The 18966-nt window shown below is 55.4% G+C and overlaps 5 protein-coding genes across 5 annotated transcripts; 2 read left to right on the top strand and 3 right to left on the bottom strand.

Annotated features, from left to right (window-relative positions):
• Positions 1 to 5839: 5839 nt before the first annotated feature.
• Positions 5840 to 7522, top strand: BJ171DRAFT_506204 (uncharacterized protein). Its single transcript, XM_053111113.1, has one exon. The coding sequence runs from the start codon at positions 6113 to 6115 to the stop codon at positions 7331 to 7333; it is 1221 nt and encodes a 406-aa protein (XP_052966214.1). The 5' UTR covers positions 5840 to 6112; the 3' UTR covers positions 7334 to 7522.
• A 974-nt stretch (positions 7523 to 8496) lies between these two features.
• On the bottom strand, positions 8497 to 8798 carry BJ171DRAFT_506199 (uncharacterized protein). The gene has a single exon (XM_053111112.1). The coding sequence runs from the start codon at positions 8763 to 8765 to the stop codon at positions 8547 to 8549; it is 219 nt and encodes a 72-aa protein (XP_052966213.1). The 5' UTR covers positions 8766 to 8798; the 3' UTR covers positions 8497 to 8546.
• A 921-nt stretch (positions 8799 to 9719) lies between these two features.
• Positions 9720 to 11638, top strand: BJ171DRAFT_506184 (uncharacterized protein). The gene has a single exon (XM_053111111.1). It carries the CDS (start codon positions 9959 to 9961, stop codon positions 11387 to 11389), a length of 1431 nt encoding a protein of 476 aa, XP_052966212.1. The 5' UTR covers positions 9720 to 9958; the 3' UTR covers positions 11390 to 11638.
• Positions 11639 to 12978: 1340 nt separating this feature from the next.
• Positions 12979 to 16091, bottom strand: BJ171DRAFT_506177 (uncharacterized protein). Its single transcript, XM_053111110.1, has 9 exons — positions 15793 to 16091; positions 15234 to 15371; positions 14647 to 14957; positions 14386 to 14535; positions 14247 to 14279; positions 14019 to 14132; positions 13817 to 13906; positions 13618 to 13717; positions 12979 to 13488 (listed from the first exon to the last, which is right to left on the bottom strand). Exons 1-9 carry the CDS (start codon positions 15853 to 15855, stop codon positions 13435 to 13437), a joined length of 1053 nt encoding a protein of 350 aa, XP_052966211.1. The 5' UTR covers positions 15856 to 16091; the 3' UTR covers positions 12979 to 13434.
• An 885-nt stretch (positions 16092 to 16976) lies between these two features.
• On the bottom strand, positions 16977 to 18373 carry BJ171DRAFT_506173 (putative glucosidase II beta subunit). The gene is made up of 4 exons (XM_053111109.1): positions 17994 to 18373; positions 17601 to 17741; positions 17333 to 17428; positions 16977 to 17149 (listed from the first exon to the last, which is right to left on the bottom strand). The coding sequence occupies exons 1-4, from the start codon at positions 18214 to 18216 to the stop codon at positions 17064 to 17066; spliced, it is 546 nt and encodes a 181-aa protein (XP_052966210.1). The 5' UTR covers positions 18217 to 18373; the 3' UTR covers positions 16977 to 17063.
• Positions 18374 to 18966: the final 593 nt, after the last annotated feature.

Genomic DNA, 18966 nt, shown 5'->3' with positions numbered 1-18966 from the left:
AACGAACCCCCCCCCGCGAGAGCAGCTCCCTTACCTCCACTCCTTCATTATCAAAATCATCCGGAAAGCACATCGACTGCGGGATGCGATCCGGTCCGAATGTCGTCGATCGAAGCTTCTCACCGCCACCGGCCCAGAGTGACATGTTCTCCACTCTGAGAGCATCGTCGGCGAAAGCTCTGTGGTTTGGAGAGCCGTCGAACTGGAACAGTGCCACGCAGTCCGGATGCATCTGCTCGGATATCGGGATCGCTGCCTTCACTTGGGCGACCAAGTACGTGCAAGCCCACCAGCTTCCGTTTCCTGGCTGGACGATTCTGGTGGAGTCGTGGGCTTTGTCGATCTTGAGCAGCCCATGACATTCACAAACAAATGCACTGACCATAAGGCGGCGTCTCGGGCACCTTGGCTTCGGTTTGCCCTTGCCCTGGCGTTGCCACAAGGCGTCGATGGATTTGTTCGTGTACACTTTATTCAGAAAAAAACGGGACAATATAGCCGTTTCCATGAACATGTAGTATGTGCTGTGCTTGCGTCAAGCAAAGCCACAAGAAATAAAACAGATCACTTTGGCAGCCTCCGAGTGAAGACCGCCGGTCGCTCTCCGATCTCCACAATCGACCTGCACACTGTGATCATGTTGCGCGCCGCATTGACGTCGCGATTCCACACTGTCCGGCAGCTGGGATTCTTGCGGCTCCTGACAAAGTGGGAATTCGCAACACTGGGCGCATCGAGTCCTTCCAACCGAACTGGCTCCAGGCACTTGGAGCACATCGGCGACCCAGACCCCAACCGCACCACTTGGATTGGCATCGATCCTGGAGTCGGCTCCATCTTCATGGCGGTCATCCAAGCACCGAGCCACCAAGACGAGGTGGTCTCATTCTCCAATGGCCACACATGTGCTGGTAGTGGCCATTCGAGAATGAGACTGTCTTGGATGCAGCACACATGGTCGGAATGACCGCGGTGAAGATGGAGCCGACTCCAGGATCGATGCCAATCCAAGTGGTGCGGTTGGGGTCTGGGTCGCCGATGTGGGCTTGGATACGCTGCTCGGCAGTCGGAGGAGGCTCGATGGTCTCGGTGCGATCGGTTCGACGCAAAAACTTGACGAGACCGATGGTGCATCCAATGCCATCGGTGCTGATCTCGTAGTTGAACAGCTTGTGATTGATATCCCGCTCTTGGAAGAGGGAACTACGCAGCTTGAAGCAACTGCGCCAGAGACGATCCTGGTTGTTGGCACCGTCCTCACCTTCTTCCTTGAGCTTGTCCCTGGTGAGTCCAAGGCGCTTCTTTGGACCCAGGAGCTCCCAGAGAGTGACCGTGTCGATCTTGATGTACTTGGCCTTGGTGGTGCATAGAGGAACTATCGTGCACACGGCCGGAGGAGTGTCAAGAGCGAGCTGCTTGAGGCACCACTTGATCCTGGATGCCAGCTTGTTGATCTTGGACTTGGTGGTGCCGAGCTCAGACTTGGCCGTGGTGAACCTCTTGTCGTCGGAGGGAATGCCTTGGGTAGTGAGCTCGTCCAGCTTGGCCTGGCGCTGCAGCTCGGTGACTCGGAGGGCGGGCATGTCACAGTCGATCCACTTGTGGACATTGTCGATCATCTTGTCTCGGGCGAGGATTCTCACATGGTGTGAGAGGCGATGGAGGGCCCGGAAGCGGTCCTGGTCGTTGCTGTACCGAAACTCGTCCAGGACGTGGCCAAAGTCTGGATAGAGGAACTCGAGATCGGCCTTGGGTGGAGTCTGCCCTGGTTTCTCGAAGAGCTCGAGACAGGCCTCGATGGCTTCGTGCTTATGCTTGTTGGCTGGGAAGACGGCAGCGCAGAAGCGGCGAAGGAGTCGCCAGTATGCCAGGTCGAGGTGGGTGGTGCAGTTGGTGGCATAGGCATTGACAGCCAGGGTGAGAAGCTGACTGTGAGCACCATCAGGCAGACGAGGGGCCGGAGGCAGGTCTGCGTGCCGAGTGGTCTGGTAGTCGCGAAAGGAAGCGACCAGATGCTCGTTGTATTTCTCATTGTCCCCTGTCGGGGAGAGGGCATCGGCCTGGACGATCCTGAAGCATTGGCGAACGAAAGCAGGGGTGGGCTTGGAGATGACGGGGACGGGAAGATCCTGCTCGATGCACCGGAGGATATGTAGGTTGAGCAGCCTGGATGCCTCGAACTGGATCTGGGTCATGGCCTCGACAGTGGCCTGGATCTTGTCGCGGAGAGCGGGATTGAGACAACAGCCATCCATGGTCTGCTTGAAGCAGCTGAACTGAGGGGCCGATGACCTTCCATCCACGAGTGGGACGACAGAACTCTTGAGGGGCCGGTATTTGGGACATTTGCTGGTGTTGCTTCGCTCGTGATCGGTGCCATCGCACTTGGGACATCGCTTGCCGGTACTCGAGGAAGTAGATGGACCAGGCTCGGTGGGATCGACATCCATTGGATCTGCAGAAGCAGTGGTGGTGAGCGACGGAGCAACAGAGAAACAAGCATGCGTGGGGTCAGAAGACGAACCAGAGACAGGCTCCGACTGTGACTTGGCTTTCTTGGGCCTGGGTGGCCGAGGCTGGCCATCACCGGTACCCTTGCGCTTCGGAGGCATGGGGGCAGAGGATGCTGGATGCCTGCCAGTGGTACTGGTCAGAGCAGAGACTTTTTTATCGTACAATAGCGCGATGATCAGATCAAGGCGAGATGAGGGAAGAAAGCAGCAGGACGAAGGTGTGGCATTTATACCCGAGAGCAGGAGCCCGTCTTTGCGGGCTGGTTGGGGAAGTGACCCTGTTCAAAAATCGCCGAGAGGTTCAAGCCAGGGATGTGAGCGTGAAAATGGCGGCGTGATTGGAGGGACTAAACCCCAAATTGGAGGAGCTCAACCCCAAATCGGGGGGGACTCAACCCCAAAGAAGTTCTCGATGGGATTGAAGTCGGGCGAGGCAGGTGGGGTGAAGATCACTGACCATCCTCGGCGCTCGATGCAGCACACCAGAGTGGTTGATGGCAAATGCAGCCGAGACAGACTTGTGCTTCATGTGATTGCGCTGGCGAAGCGAAGCACCCTTCGGTGAGTATCCGTAAAGAGGAAAAATGGATTTCCTGATCCCCGTCTCATCGACAAAAACGAATCGTCGTGGGTCGATGGAGCGGACCTGGTCCCTGAACTGTGCCACTCGCTCATCCAGTCGCTTGGACTTGTAGAGGTGTGTTGCCCTCTTGTGTGAGAGACCTGCTCGGTGGATGGCAGTGTGGCAGAGTGAGAGTGATACTTTCCTCTGGAGGATGGACTCGAGCTTGCATCGCAACACAGGACCAGTCTGGAACGGGTCCTGTTCAATCAGGGTGCGAATGACTGGACATGCCTGCTCGAAGAAAGTGGATCTGCGGGCTGGGACTCTGGGTGACTCGGTTGGCTTGTGTCCTCGGTGCCATCGATGGATGGTGCTCTTGGATACACTGAATATGGAGGCGACCTTACGCAGGCTATGGATGAGGGCGTAGCATCGCAATGCGGCGGTGCGAAAGTCGGATGTGTGGCGAATGGTCATGGCCAGCGCGCGATAACATTGGGTAACAAAATATTCGATGAATGGTCAAAAACCCGGGTGTCCCGTTTTTTATTGGATTGCCTGTAAAACATACTCTCGCCGTGCGTGACAAGGACGATGCGAGAAAGTGATTCGCATTTCGGGGCCAGTGCCTCTTGGAAACCCTCGCCGCCGTATCGGGCCATTCGCCGGCGATAAGCCTTCATCTTCTGGAGATATTCCTGGCGATAGCCAACGTCGCCGTAGTGCTCGTGGTCGTCGACGTGAGCGTCTTTCCTGTCTCTGACACGCACGTATTCAAGGAATCTCATCCAGCACGAGGCTGTTCGGGCCGTGATGTTTCGGTGTTTGACTCGATTTGCTCGAAGGTTTCTCTCAGCATTGATCGTTGGCAGTACTTCAGTGTTGACAAAGTGAGCAAACATCGTCGGGCTGCACTGCTGGTCATCCTCCAGATATTTCAAGCACCTGCGTGCTGTCGATTTGTCTGACAGCAGTGAGATCTCCCTTGGATGGAGCAACGTATATGTCTCGGGTATCAACCCCGTCTTCACATATTCGGTCGCTGCTTTCCTTATGATCCGACTGTAGTATGGCAACGACCTTCCCATGGCAAGACGGCGAGCCACTTCCACCCCGATCTTTGCAGCCGTCAGCTCAGTGTTGCTTCGCTTCTCTTGAAGATAGCACAATATGGCGTGGTAGAATACCATTTTTCGAAAGCTGGGTTTGTTTCCAACGGAGGTTGTTTCCTGAGCATGTATCTCCCTTCCGAGGCGATCGATGGCTGAGTCGATTTCCATGTGCGTCGGCTGTTCAGGGGTCTCGGGCCTCTCGTCGTCAGAGGATGCTGGTTCCTCGCTGGCACCATTGTCGCCATCGGGTTCTGACATTTGATTGTCGCGGACTTGGACTGGCTGCCCGTTCCGTGCATAGTGGCTCGTGCCGCTGCACTCTTTGGCCGACTGGTGGATGTCGTCCAAGTCAATGAGCTGGCCATCCCAAATGCTGGCCGGATAACCAACGTCCACGTCCAGAACGTAGCCGCTGGGGACTCTGCGGCGTTGTTGGTCAGCGTCGATATCCAAAATCTGGACCGCACTGACTCTGGCTGGGGTTGCCCGCGGCGGTTGGACGGCTTTCTTTGACTGTGATCCGAAGTATTCGTCGATCGTTTTGGAGGAGCCGTGTTGAAGAGCTCGAATGCGAGACTCGGCCATGGCACGTCGTCGGCTCCTGGCCGAATTGCCGATGTAGGGTCGTCGGCGATGATCAATATGAGCGTCGGCTAAGGAGAGCGGGGGCTGGGTCGGCCATGCAAGCGAGGACTGCTTCGCCTGACGAGGAGCTTGGTTCGGCTGGGGATCCTGATCGTCGATGAGAATGACTGTTTCAGGAAAGGAAGATATGCACCCGTCCGCGTCCTCGCGGACCAAGCTCGTGGCCGGAATGTTCGAGGTTTCATCTTCATCTGGAGCGCAAGTGACATCTTGGAGATTGGTCGCAGCAGGGCTTGGTGCGGCCAGGGAAGCATCGGGTGTGGTCTCGTCCTGGAAGGAAGGAGGCTCATGGACAGGACCGCCAGCCGGGTCGAGACCACAGGCGCCCGCGAGAACGGCTCTCCTCAGCTCGGCCCGGATGGCCGCATTTCGGAGCACTGTCTCTCGGGCCTTTTGAGACCTCTTCTTGTTCTTGGATGTTCGTCCCATGCTGAATATGCGCTTGGTGACGAGGGATCGGGAAGGAGCAACCCTGATATATGACGAGGACAACACCGAGGCGACGCGCGTTGACGCGGTAGTTTGGTGCAACACGATGCGCGTTGCTGTTGCGCCAACGGCCAAAGTTCGACTCACCATTGTCGAATCCAGGCTCACACTGACTCCGTGAAACGCATCCAAGCGAAATCTCATTGGAGCATGCTCTGGCCAATCGAGGTCCGCTTGACTCTGGCATGTTCGCGTGGGCTTTGATGCTGGCAAGAAGATGGCGCCGAGCCAACTCTCCATGATCTGTCTCTCGTTCGGGATTCCATTTGTTCTGGCTGAGTGTCATCTGCTCCAAAACATCGGATCTGTGTGGTGCGGTTTTCGCCAACCCGCGTCCTGCGGATCGCATCGTTGGGAAACAGCACCCCCCGGACATCGCCCCCTTTCTCGTCGTTTCTGCTCTTCGCTCTGCCTCAGCCACCACTCACTCGCGGCCTGACTCCATCACCCCTTCCGCCATGCCGGTTTCAGCCAAAGCAGCAGCAGAGCCATCCCTGGTCGAGGAGGACCTCGCTCGCTTCGACTTGCTCACCATCCTGATCACAAATGAGGCATTCATTCGCGCTGCGAGCTCATCCTTGCTCGCAAAACTCCTGCGAGTCTCGAAACAGACTCGGGCCATCCTCAACACCGACAAGGTACAGGAACGACTGTGGCTTGCCTATTTACAAATCACACCTGAATTCCTGTTCAACGGTGTCGATCCCTCCATCGATCGGCTCAAAGTGCTGCAGGGACTCTTCTACTATGCACTTCGCCAGAATGAGCACAAGCCAACCAGCCCATCGATGCTGAAGAAGGAGAACGAGCTCTGGTCCGAAGTCTATCGAGACAGACAATTGTTCGACCGAGTGCAACGATTCTGCCAAGTGACTGACCCCAAGTTCCGCTTCCCCGAGGAAGCAAGACCAAACGGATCAGAGCAGCCATCTGTCGAGGAGATGGTCGCGATCGCGGAAAGACAAAGCTTCGGCATATGCTGGTCGATACGGGTCAATTCTCGGAATCGCCTTACGATTCGACCCAACGATATCACGGACAGAACGGCATATGTCTCCAAGCTGTTGCCGTTCGACATTGCAGGGATCGACCGCGCGAGGGAAAAGAGGCTGACAATCGAGGGCGTGTCTTTTCTGGAAGTGTCCGGATGGCCCAAGACGCTCTCAAATATCCAAGGGCTGACTATCAAGCATAAATTATTTGGACGAGTGGCTGATCCGCTGATCAGCTTGGAAGGCATGCCGAGCGAGTTGCCCAAGCTGATAGCGCTCGACCTGAGTGGATGCAGCCAACTGACGTCACTCAAGGGAATGCCTGAGATGCCGATGCTGCTCGAGCTCAATATCCCAGTCGGCATGGAGACTATCGTGGGTATCCCTGAGGAGCTCCCGTCTCTCACCAAGTTGGTGATCTCCTCCCACATGCCCCACAACATCTTGAGCCAACTCCCAAGCATGCCAAGGCTCAATCACCTCATACTCCCAAACCGATTTGTGAGCCTGGCCGATCTGCATGTGAATCAAAGCTCCCTCAAGGTCCTCAATCTGCACGCGTGCTACGAATTAAAGTCGCTGGATGGCATTCCCCCGTATCCCAGGCTCGAGATTCTTCATGCCTCGTCACAAATAAAGAGAGTCCGCGGACTGGTTCACAAGCTTCCCTCGCTCAAGACGCTGCATTTGGATTCCAGCATCAGGATGTTCGATCGATCCTGGTTGACTGATTGTTTTGGTCGATATGCTGACTATTTCAACCTCGGATGGAGAATCACAAGCTGGAGGATCTCTGGATTACCGAAGGGCTGCCGCGTTGTATTCAACAATACGTTTGAGTACACCTTTGGCCGATTCTCAAGCTGGCTCGGCATGGAGTTGCTCAATATCCTGTGTTTCTTGTATTTGGCTCTATCGTTAGTACCTCTCTCTATCGCTGGCTTATTTTTTGTACTACTTACTATGGTATGGACGATTGTCCTTGCAATCACTTTTGGACTGACCAAGCTGTTTTGAGGGCGATGGTCCATCAACTGTTCTCGTCGTTCGGAAGGATGGCTTTGATGTTGTACGGCTCAGCGACTCGAACTTGTCGGTCCCTGAGTCACTCTTTTCTGCCTCTCATTGTTTTGCTTCTCCTTGTGCGGTTGTCGAACCTGAAGTGAATCCAAATCCCTCATAATCTATGACAGTCCACACACCGCACTTGGCCATGGACTCAATCGAGAACGTAGGTTCTTCTGTTTGCGGGAGCAGGTCAGGTTCCATTGGATGCTTTCGTAGAAGGACTTGCGAAGGTATGGCTGGTCCTTCATCGCCGTGGATCGGATAAAGCGAGTGATGAGGGTGATCATCTTGTCGTCGTGTGTGGCGACGTCTTAGATTGCACATATGGTTAACAATCGAGAATGTGCAATGTCGCCCGTCATTGCAAACAATACAAGATGACTGAGTGGAATGGCACGCTCAATATGGAAGCTATCGTGGCTCTGTGGATATTTTGTGCCTGGTGGGTGGACGGGCATTGCAATCCATCTCCATTTTAGCAGGTAGTTCCCCCCAGTTTGCCTGGCGAACTCCTCTCTCCTCGTTTTCCTGCTCGGAAATCTCCGAGGATGCCGACGGTCGCAAGCAACCAGCTCTATTCCTGCCCTGCTCACGGCACCGACCACGATCTGTTCCTCTCATACCGTGCCCAGACTGATGCCGACACCGTCCAGGCTCTGAAGGAGGTGCTCACCTCGGTCGCCCTCCGTCGATATGGCAAACCCCTTTCCGTCTTCCACGATGTCGACTGTCTCAACAATCCCAGCGATCCTCCAGCCAGCTCTATCAGTGCCCTTCCTAAGTGTAAAGCCGTCTTCCTGCTCCTCAGTCTGGAATCGTTTACACCCATAATTGAGAACACCCTCGCCGGCCAGGATGACAATGTTCTGCTTGAGATCAACACCGCCCTCGATCTCAAGGATGCCAAACGCTCTCTCCCTGTCCTTCCCCTCGGAATCGCCACCAAGGAAACCAAGGATGGTGTCGATGGCTTCACTCCCTTTGAACCAAAAATGGTAGACTTCTCCAACGACCCTGCCTTTGCCTCGCTCAAGCAGACCCTCGACAGAATCAAACGCATCCAATCACTTGGCTTCCGTCCCGACCAGATGCACAAGCGAGTCTACCGCCTCCTCAACCTCATCCATCCCATCCCACCCAACATGGATCTCATTACGACCATCTATCGCAAATACTTTTGCGACTCCAAGTTCCGATTCGATCCCGCCCACCTCGACACCCTGCTCAAGCAGCTCACCCTGACTGGTCGCGCCGTCATCTCCGGCATGGGTGGCATGGGCAAGTCCGTCCTGGCTGTCCAGATCCTGTTCTTCATGATGGGCATTATGAATGCGAGCAACAAGGAAGACCTCCTCGCCATCAAAGCCGAGACCATCGGCATCAAGCCGCAGTACCGCCAGGTCTTCTGGATCAACTGCTCGACCGAGTCGACTGCTATCGATGGCCTCATCGAGATGTTCCCCGGCATCAAGCCCGACGAGATCAAGGAGCATGCCTCGAGGTTCCTCGCCAACACCCACGGCTATCTCCTGGTGCTCGACAATGTCGACGACATCAGCGTGGTCGACTCTGTGTTTGAGCACTCCAAGTCGGCCGGGTTCAGCGGCGATGTGGTGGTGACGACCCGGCTGGCCTCGTTGCCTCCTGGTGCATTCGCCAGTGCTCTTGAGACCAAGATCCCTGGATACAAACATGACCCACTCCGTCTCGTCAACTGGGACGACAAAACCACGCTCGACTACATCATGTCGTCGTCGCCAATGATTGTCCAGCGACTTGTGTCGGACGAAGCCAAGAAGTCACTGGACAGCATCGTGGCCAAGATCAGCGGATATCCACTCGTCATCCAGACGTTCATGACGTTTGCCGAGAACTACGACACTCCCCTGTCGGTGCTCGAGGCCACGTTTGCAGGAGCATTGGAGCTGCAGGATGGCGATGACGACACGCGGTCGTCGCTCAAGGTGATTGTGGATCTGTCGCTGGACTCGCTGATGAAGCGAGGGGATGAGGGCATCGAGGCAGCCAGGCTGTTCGGTGCCCTCAGTCTGGTGGCGCCAGACGACATTCCTCTCGACCTGATCACAGCTATGACACAGAAGATGGAACTCTCGGCCGATGGTGAGTAGCGACAGAGTTGTGCGATGGGACTGCGAGGGTGGGCAGATAAACTTGCACTAAATGTGGCGTGGGTGATGTGATAGCGAGTATTGGGCGTGAATGGGCGAATGGTGGCTAACGATCCCTCACATCAATCCAGTTGCTCGCCTCGTCACGATGATGTGCGAGAGTGGATTGCTTCGACCAGGTCCCAACGAGCAGTTCTATACGCACTCGCTGACGCAGCGAGTCGCCCACGAGTGGGTCGTTGGCAAGGACGAGCTCATCAACGACCGGATCGAAGATGCCACTGGCGAAGCGTTACTGGACCTGACACAGTCAGAAAACCAGAGTGCATTCGCTCTTTCCGCGCACCTCGAGCAGTACGCTGAGCGGACAGTCCCAGAAGTTTATACCAAAAAACTGCAATCCAAAATTGATTTCAGGAGGGCAACCGGAGAGGAACGTAAGGGTATGTTTGCAAAGTCAATGGAGTCCTATCAAGCCTCTTTATCCAAATCCATCGCCCTCCATGGAACCCGGGATCACAAAGACATTGCTACAATCCTTAGCCGTATCGGGGCTGTCGCTCAAAACCTGGGAAGACTTGATGATGCATTGACCTATTTGAACGACTCTCTCGAGATCTACATCAAGCTTTATAGCACCCGACGGCATATATCAGTCGCGTTTGTTCTCAATTGCCTTGGCGAAGTAACAAGGCAGCAAGGCCAACATCAACTTGCCTTATCGTATTTCCAAGAGTCTCTGGATATTTCGACTGAGGCTCATAGCTCGAGGCTAAACATTGATGTCGCTAGAGTCCTAAATAACATGGGTTCGCTGGCTCACGATCAAGGGCAGTTGGATGCTGCCTTTGCCTATCTGAGCGAATCTCTTGACATCAAGACCCAGGTGTACGGAACCCACGAGCATCCCTCTGTCACCAAGTCTCTCACAAATCTGGGAAATGTTCTTCTCTCCAAAGGCGATCCAGCACAAGCCCTCAAGTGTTATGCTGAGGATCTTGAAATGACGACCAAACTCTATGGAACACGTCTGCACCCAGACATAGCACAAATCTTGAACAATATGGGTGCTGCTGCCAGCGAGCTAAGCTGCTTCGACGCGGCCCAAAGATACTACCAGGAAGCTCTCGACATCAAAATCAAGATATATGGAACGCGCAATCACGCTGACGTTGCCTCAACCCTCAATAACATGGGTGTTTTGGCGGCCGAAACCAATAATCTTGAAGAAGCTCTTCGCTACTTTCAAGAGGATTTGGAAATCACGACGGCACTCCATGGATCCAGAATCCACGCAGACACGGCAGCGTCGCTCAACAATTTAGGTGCTCTTGCCAGAGATATTGGCCACCTTGATCAGTCGCTGCGATATTTTCGTGAGTCCTTGGATGTATCAATAGCTATTCATGGAACGCGCATTCATCCGGACATTGCACAAACCCTGTCCAACATGGGTGCAGTGGCATATGATCAGAGGGATTTATGTCAGGCCCATACTCTGCTTTGCGAAGCCCTGGAAGCATTCAACCAAATCCACAATGGTCAACCCCACAGAGAAATCATCGTCGTTCTGAACTGCCTCGGTCTTGTCGCGAGTGCTCAAGGGAATCACGAAGAATCGTCTCAATACTATGAACAGCTGGTGCATATGCGTATTGAGATCTTTAACAGCCGAAAGCATCCGCAGGTTGCTTTAGCTTTGGGGTATCTTGGTGCTGCGGAGGAGGCCGCTGGACACCTCGAATCAGCACTTCGGCATTACCGCGAATCTCTCGAGATTCTTCGTGATGGACTTGCAAATCCTGAACATCCCCTTGTTCGCGCGGCCGTCGATGCAGTTACTCGCACCGAGGAAAAGCTCACACAACAATCGTGAATGTCCAATGTTGCCGACTCGGGGACCCTCGATAAAGATGCAGAATCAGGATCAGGTACCGATAGGACAGCGCAGGCGACTTCGAGACAGGGTCGTCGAATGTGCTGCATGATGAACTTGTAATGAAGCCCACCTTGGGCAGCTACATGTTCAACTCATGTGGGGTGTTTGTTACTATTGTCAACTTTATTCAGGAAGACAAGCCATCAGGTCCAACAGGTTGGTACCCCGGCACGTTGAGTACACAGGCAAGCCTATTTACTCCTGTTGCAGCCTAGTGCTGCCTCAGCTGCCCACAAGGTCTGAGACCAAGCGGGTGAACACATTTTCAAGCAGTTCCCACAAGGGAACAGCAGGATCGAGGGGAGGTCGGGGTGGTGGAGTGGCAAGTGCTGGCACTATACTACGCTGTGATGAGGGTGCAGGGAGAGACTGCAAGGGCGGGACTACACTGTGTGTGGGAGTGGGTGCTGGTGCGGGGTGTGCACCTAGTGCGAATGCTCGGAAGGCAGTGCGGGGAGCGGGTACATGAGCAGCAAGCGATCCAAGTGTGGGAGGGGTGCGAGTGCGAACGGGAGTGCGATCGAAACTGAGCAGGTCCAGCAGCTTGTCCAATGGTCCCATCGTCGACATCAACGGCTTCAGGATGGACCGCCAGATCCAGAACCTCACCCACAAGGCTAGAGGTGCCGCCGGCAAGCTGGTGAAGCACGGAATGAGTCTGGGCCGATACTCGGCCAAGACAGTGACGAGGGTGTTCAAGACCTTCGTTCGGCCCATGCTCGAGTATGGACTGACCCTCGAAGTGCTCACGAAGCAGCAAGCCGTGATACTCAGACGAGCACAGATGCACTCTCTGACCCGACTCTTCAGAGTGGTGCGGAACACGTCCTATGGAGCGATGCATCTTGGATGCGGACTCATCACCCTGCCCAACCGCCTCAAGCAGCTGGCCCTCCAGAACCGAGCCGTCTGGGAAGATCGTCTGGACCACAACGACAAGATGGTCTCGCTGGTGCTGAGATATTCCCGCACCCAGCCCAGCCTGATGGACGCAAGCCTCGGCTCCCAGTTCTATCTCGACGAGTACTGGCGACAGCTGATCATGCTGAAAGAACAGCGCCAACCAGCCTACCCGATGAAGTGACTGTTCCAGGAAGGCCACTACAAACTCAGAAGGCCAAAGAGAGATCGATACTATCACAACATGATGGTAAGTTGGACCCTCGGTGCTTTCCCTGGACACCCGGATGAAGCAGAGCGAGAGCGAGGGCCGACGGCTCTCATCTCCCTCAAGCTGCCCGTTTGGTTGATCACTGCCTCCCTTTCCAACATCATATACTGCTAGAGCCGACCAGCCCTTGAAAGCTCTTGTCTGAAATCGATAACCCCTCGATTAGCGCAATTCTGTCCGCAAGTGGCTCAAGAGACCGATCAGTTGCGACAACCTGCTCGATGGCACTGTCTCTCAGGAGGTGGGTCGAATGCGATCCATCTTGAACGGAGTCGTCCTCTGTCGGCTGGTGTGGTTTCTGGCAGGGACTCACGCCACTGTACCTCTCCCCCTTCCTTTCGCGATCATGATTCCTGCTGCATTCGGATGGGCTTTGTTTTGGTGGGGTATATCCGCATATTTTGAAGATAGAAGAAGCGAAAATACAAGATGTATACACGCACGGCAAACATCAAATATCGGTGAGGTGGTTGAGAACAGGCGGATAGGTGCGTGGGAGGGAAGGATTTGGTGGGCAAAGTACATACAGAAAAGAAACGTGGTTGGGAAGGCGGCGGGAACGGTCGATCGGGCTGAGGGAGACGACGGGGGATTGATCGAGATGTGGCGACGGTTCGTTCCAAAGGGGCGATTAGCTTGGCGAGAGTGGAGCGGACTCCTTATTGGCAAGGTCGGAGCCGGCTAACTGGAATGGATGTCGTTGTCTTTCGCCCCTCGGCTGAGGTAGAGGAGGTGCATATCGATTCAGCAGCAGCACACAGAATGGCTGAGGCACCACGGAGTGGATATGCTGGAAATACCACAGGACTGCTCAAAGCTTGAGCTTGGCGCCAATGACGGTCATATCAGGGACACCGAGCTCGGTCTGTTCGTTAGGCCGAGAAAACAGCAGCACCAGTCAGAGATCGGAATCATGCATCGCGCACCATGTGTGCGGCTCCATTCGCGCCTCGTCGTCGAGCAGTAACCCAGCATAACTGGCACACAAGCGCACCTGAAAGTCGCTCAGGTCTGGCGGAATATCAGGTTCGTCCAAGGACAGGCTACATTTGTAGAACCCGCAGTCGCCGTCGTTGAACTTGCCACAGCACACCCTGCGGGCGCATTTGTGATGGATTAGTGGACTCGGCTCACGAGCACCGAGCAGTTTCGACACCGCAGCACGAGAGGACGTAGCAGCGACAGATACATACCAGCAGAACTGGTATCCGCAATAGAGGCACGATACTTTGTTGCATCCTTCGTCCCGCGTAATCAGGATGCAGCAAGATGGACATCGCTTGCTGATAAGTGGACGAGGAATGAGTATGCTCGTCAGCTCGTTGTCGTCGTCATAGCAGACATACACACATGGCTTCTGTAGAGCCAGCTGCCGGTAAGAGCCATGTTACTTGCCTGTTCTCCAGCTTCCAGGACAAATTAGCCTGTACTTCTTCGGAGCCCTCGTGGTGAGCCAGGAGATCTTGCATGTGTTCGTGGCAAGACTTTTGCGGATGGTATTGTTCCCCACTGGCAGCCGCGATGGGTTAACAACCAGACAAGTGGTCCATGCGCGCAAGAATGTGTCGGTGCAAAACACTGGTCTAGTGTGGTCTCAAAATCCAGCAACACGATAATACATACCAAAGGAAGCACAGCTCTGTGGAGCATGATGCACTGCAGAACCGCAACACAAAGGCGAGTCACGCATCGGTTTAGTTCGCCGCAGCCCATCGTTGTAGCTCTTACTCGCGAATCGTCAGAGGGCAGATAAGTCACCCACCATGAGGCCCGGGGAAAGTTGGAAACGTGGAGGAACTGGAGAGTGTTCCATTGGCTCGCCTGCATTTCGATGGCCGTGAACCGTCGGGAGAACAGGGCCATCACGGACCATTCGGGACTGGCCTCGACAGCATCCATGTTGCCACGATATCTGTTGTGAAAGTGGCGGGCAGAGGCAGTTTGGACGTCAGGATCGCTATTGCCGAAAGAGATGACACAATATTGCTCGCGATATCTGAACAGGCCGCGCGGCTGTTCTCACCTGGCACAGACAATGTCTTTGAGCGACTTGATCATGCTCTTGTACACCAGCACATGGTCGACATTGCCGGCGCTCAGGGATTGCTTGTAGTCGGTTTGGAACTTGTCGAGGATTTGGCGATCGCTCGAGCGGCTCACGATCCGCTGTAGCAGAGCATACATGTCGCCAAAGACTTGCTTGCGCTCCCGGCGGGAAAAGACGGGGCTCTCGGCACAGCAAATGTCGGTGCGGCACGAGTCGCAGTGGCGAATGAACGGACGGAAGGGCTTGTTGTTGCGCTCGAACTGGCGGACGAGTTTGGCATCGACGTACTGACGTTGGCGGCATACCGACAAGCCAGTGCCCCAGGGTCGTCGTCCAAGCCGATGGCGGCGATGCCGGTGGCGGCAGACGAAAATGGTGGGTGTGCATTGGAACAAGAATATGGACTTCCTGTCAGAACAACATGAGGGAGAAACCAACACAAACCAAATGGACTCATGCATCCTCTTATTCACGGCGATGGATTTGTGGGGTTTCCTGAGCAGCCATCCCGAAAGCCAAGAGTCTGCTCGTGCTGCCGGGGCCAGAGTTTCGTCGGTACTTACACGCTCCCACTCGTTCTTGGGAATCACATCACTGCAGACAGGGCACTTGATGGGCTGGACGACGAGGCCCCAGCTGTTTTTGACATTTTCGTGAACGTAGCGCTGAAAGCAGCTTTTGCAAAACTGGTCCTTGCAGTTCTGCGCCGACAGATGGCGAGTGGCAATATATGATTCCACGGAGCAGAAAGGCAGAAGGAAAGCAGACCGAGCCACAGGTCAGTAATGCAGTTGGGCTGATTATCGGGGCAATGAGCCTTCACGAGCCGTGTCGCTATCAAATATCGCCTCGGTCCATAATGCAGCCGAGCCAGCGCAAGCACAACGACCGAATGGAAAGTCATGCAAGCACAGATGACGAGGGAGAGCTTGACCATGGAACGCAGCCCTTGAAGGATACAGAGGCATGTGTGTACGTGGGAGGGATGCCAGCTCGGGCCAGCTGTCTCCGGAGAATCGAGGGGTACAATCGGAGGTGGATTCATACTGCCTCGAGCCACAAAGACCGGGTGCATATATGATGTATGGAGGTTTGTTGTTGGGGGTGGGGACGCTCACTTACTTGCAAGAAAAAGTCGAGGTTGGCATCGAAGCAGATACTGCAGCGGCGGAGAATGTAGTCCATGTCCGAGTCTGCAACGGCACGGCAAGAGAGCGGTCAGTTCGGCGTCTGCGGGACAGGAGCAGGAACGAGAGGCCGAGACAAACCAAGGGCAGGTTCATGCCCCACGAGCCAATTTTAAAGCGTCCTCTCGGACTCAGTCGACATGAGGACACGAGGCGGCGCGGGGCCGATGACGAATTATGAGTTGCGCCTGTGCATGCGGTTTGAGGAGCGCAGCAGAGCAACGAGGCAGCCACAGATACAGACGATGGGAATCAGAGGCCTCCCAGGGGAAGCGGAACGGAGGCTGGGTCGAGTTGGAGGACTGGAGGGCGTAGGCAATGACGTTGAAGAGCAGGAGCGGGATGCGCACGGCCGGAAAGATCAGACAGAGCGGGATGAGGTAGACGAGCAGTAGGAGACCAAGAGGAATCTGGTGGATGGCCAGGGCCCGGACGGAGAGCAGGTCTGGAAAACAAAAGTACAGATGGAGATATCGAAGGGGCGTCGAGCAGAAGAACAGGTCGAGGCAGTCGGGGACTCGGGGCTTTAAGAACATTCGCGAGGGATGCTGGGAGAACAGAGAGCGATGCTTGAGGAAGGACCAAGCAGCGAGGTCCGCAGGAAGCGTGGTGGTGGTGAGGTGAGAAGGATGTGCCTGGGCGACTCGGGAGGGGTCGGGTGATGGCGTCGATAGAAGAGACCGCGGGTGGATGGAGGAGAGGGACAGACAGGTGAAAACAGAGACGAGGACAGCCAGACGGACCCAGACGGACCCAGACGGAGACAATGAGATGCACCGGGGCAGCAGCGCAGAGTCGAGCAGAGTCGAACAGAGTCGAGCAGGCGGGGACGACGGAGAGCGCGCGGGCGGACGCCGGGCATGAGACGGCATGGGACCAGCCGGACAGGAGCCATGCGGACGGCGGGCGGGGGCTCGGGCGGTCATGTGCGCGCGGGGCCGGGGCGGGCGGTGCCGGTGTTGGTGATGATGGTGTTGATGGTGAAGATGGTGTTGATGATTATGGTGTTGATGATTATGATGTTGATGATGATTGTGATGACAATAGATATCAAATGTGATATCGCTTTGATATTCGCTTTGACATTCGCTTTGACATTCGCTTTGACATCGCCGCTCAGCCCGCGCCATCCAACAACGCAACCCTCTGATAGACAGCAGCGCAGATGTATTCGGATCTCAGACTCCTGTCCTTCCTCGGCATTCACTACAGGCGGTCGACAAAACGCCGGCAGCGGTTTCGGCACCGAGCTCCCGAGCTGTATTCGTCCGATCCGTCGCAGCACTCTGGGTCTGCCGAGCCAGCGGTTGATTGTCGATGCATGTGCCGGCCAGCCGACGGTGCGGCAGGCAATGTGTGCCATTAACCGAGCATGATCACCAGCCAAGCGTTAGTGATGGTGCCAGCGTCGATTCTTTCGCAGCAACAACGACATCAGCGTCGTCGCCGTCAATAACAACACCATCGTCACGCACCGCAGATGCCGTCATTGACCCTCGAGGACGGAATCCAGTTGACTTGCGATGCGGAGCCGCGGCAGTGAAACTTTCCATCCAGGCATGCGGATGTCCCTGTGACCCCAGAGTGAGAAGCAAATGGGCGATCGGTGACTGAGGCAGCTGCCATGTGCCCAAACCTATTCTTTGAATGCCGCCCCATGTTCCCAGAGCGGTCCTTTGAGTCCCTCCATGTCCCCATCCCCCCTCTCTTCTCGTCTGCAACAGCATCGCCGGGCTCGTCTACCTGGCTCGTCCGATCCGTCGTTGCAATCGCAGTAGTCGTCGTTCAGCGCCGCGTAAGGAATCGTCTGCTTGCCGTCCAGGCATCGGAAGACCAAGACCTCTGGGTCCTCGCTCGCTTGCTGTGAGAGGTATAGATGCGCCTCTGGCAGCGCAGAGGGATTAAGATGCATCCAGGCAACAGCAGGTGGGGAAAGAAAAAGCCCACCTCAGCCCTGCATAGTCTCTCGCTTGGCTGCCCCGACCAACGAGATCAGCGATGCTGTCCTGCTCGTCGACTGGCGTATTCGCTCTTCATCCCACTCGTCGATCATCCCCCTCGTCGATCATCCCCCTCGTCGATCGTCACCCCCGAGTGGCATCAGAATCCTCTCCGAAAGACGGAATGGCCTCGTACGGTTTGGATGGATCCCACGCAGCTTGAGCTGTGCTGTCGTCGTTGCCGTTGTTGTCGGGTCCGGTGCGATGCCTTGACTCCAGGGCTCGAATGGCCGACGGTCCGTCCGTTCATCCGACCGCATTAGCACATGCAGCAGGACCGAGACGACCATGGTGATGCATAGCCCCACGCACACGTAGAGCGTCAGCTGCCGTCGGTATCGGTAGATCGTCGCCAGCATTGCCGATCGACGGGGTGGTGCTTCCGTGTGGCAAGATCAGGGACAAGAACGAAGCCGCACCCCTGTCGCCCTTCAATCTTGGTCGGCCTGGTGGGTGCCTGATGATCGGCTGCGCCCATCGTTTACAGGCAATCCAATAAAAAACGGGACACCCGGGTTTTTGACCATTCATCGAATATTTTGTTACCCAATGTTATCGCGCGCTGGCCATGACCATTCGCCACACATCCGACTTTCGCACCGCCGCATTGCGATACTACACCCTCATCCATAGCCTGCGTAAGGTCGCCTCCATATTCAGTGTATCCAAGAGCACCATCCATCGATGGCACCGAGGATGCAAGCTGGATGACCCATCCCGGGTCCCAGCTCGCAGATCCACTTTCTTTGAGCAGGCATGTCCAGTCATTCGCACCCTGATTGAACAGGACCCGTTCCAGACTGGTCCTGTGTTGCGATGCAAGCTCGAGTCCATCCTCCAGAGGAAAGTATCACTCTCACTCTGCCACACTGCCATCCACCGAGCAGGTCTCTCACACAAGAGGGCAACACACCTCTACAAGTCCAAGCGACTGGATGAGCGAGTGGCACAGTTCAGGGACCAGGTCCGCTCCATCGACCCGCGGCGATTCGTTTTTGTCGACGAGACGGGGATCAGGAAATCCATTTTCCCTCTTTACGGATACTCACCGAAGGGTGCTCCGCTTCGCCAGCGCAATCACATGAAGCACAAGTCTGTCTCGGCTGCAT

This window comes from Polychytrium aggregatum (assembly GCF_025602895.1).
Source record: "Polychytrium aggregatum strain JEL109 chromosome Unknown BJ171scaffold_20, whole genome shotgun sequence".
Lineage (NCBI taxonomy): Eukaryota > Fungi > Chytridiomycota > Chytridiomycetes > Polychytriales > Polychytrium > Polychytrium aggregatum.
The sequence above is the reverse complement of the archived record's forward strand: the minus strand, read 5'-3'. Positions and strand labels throughout refer to the sequence as shown.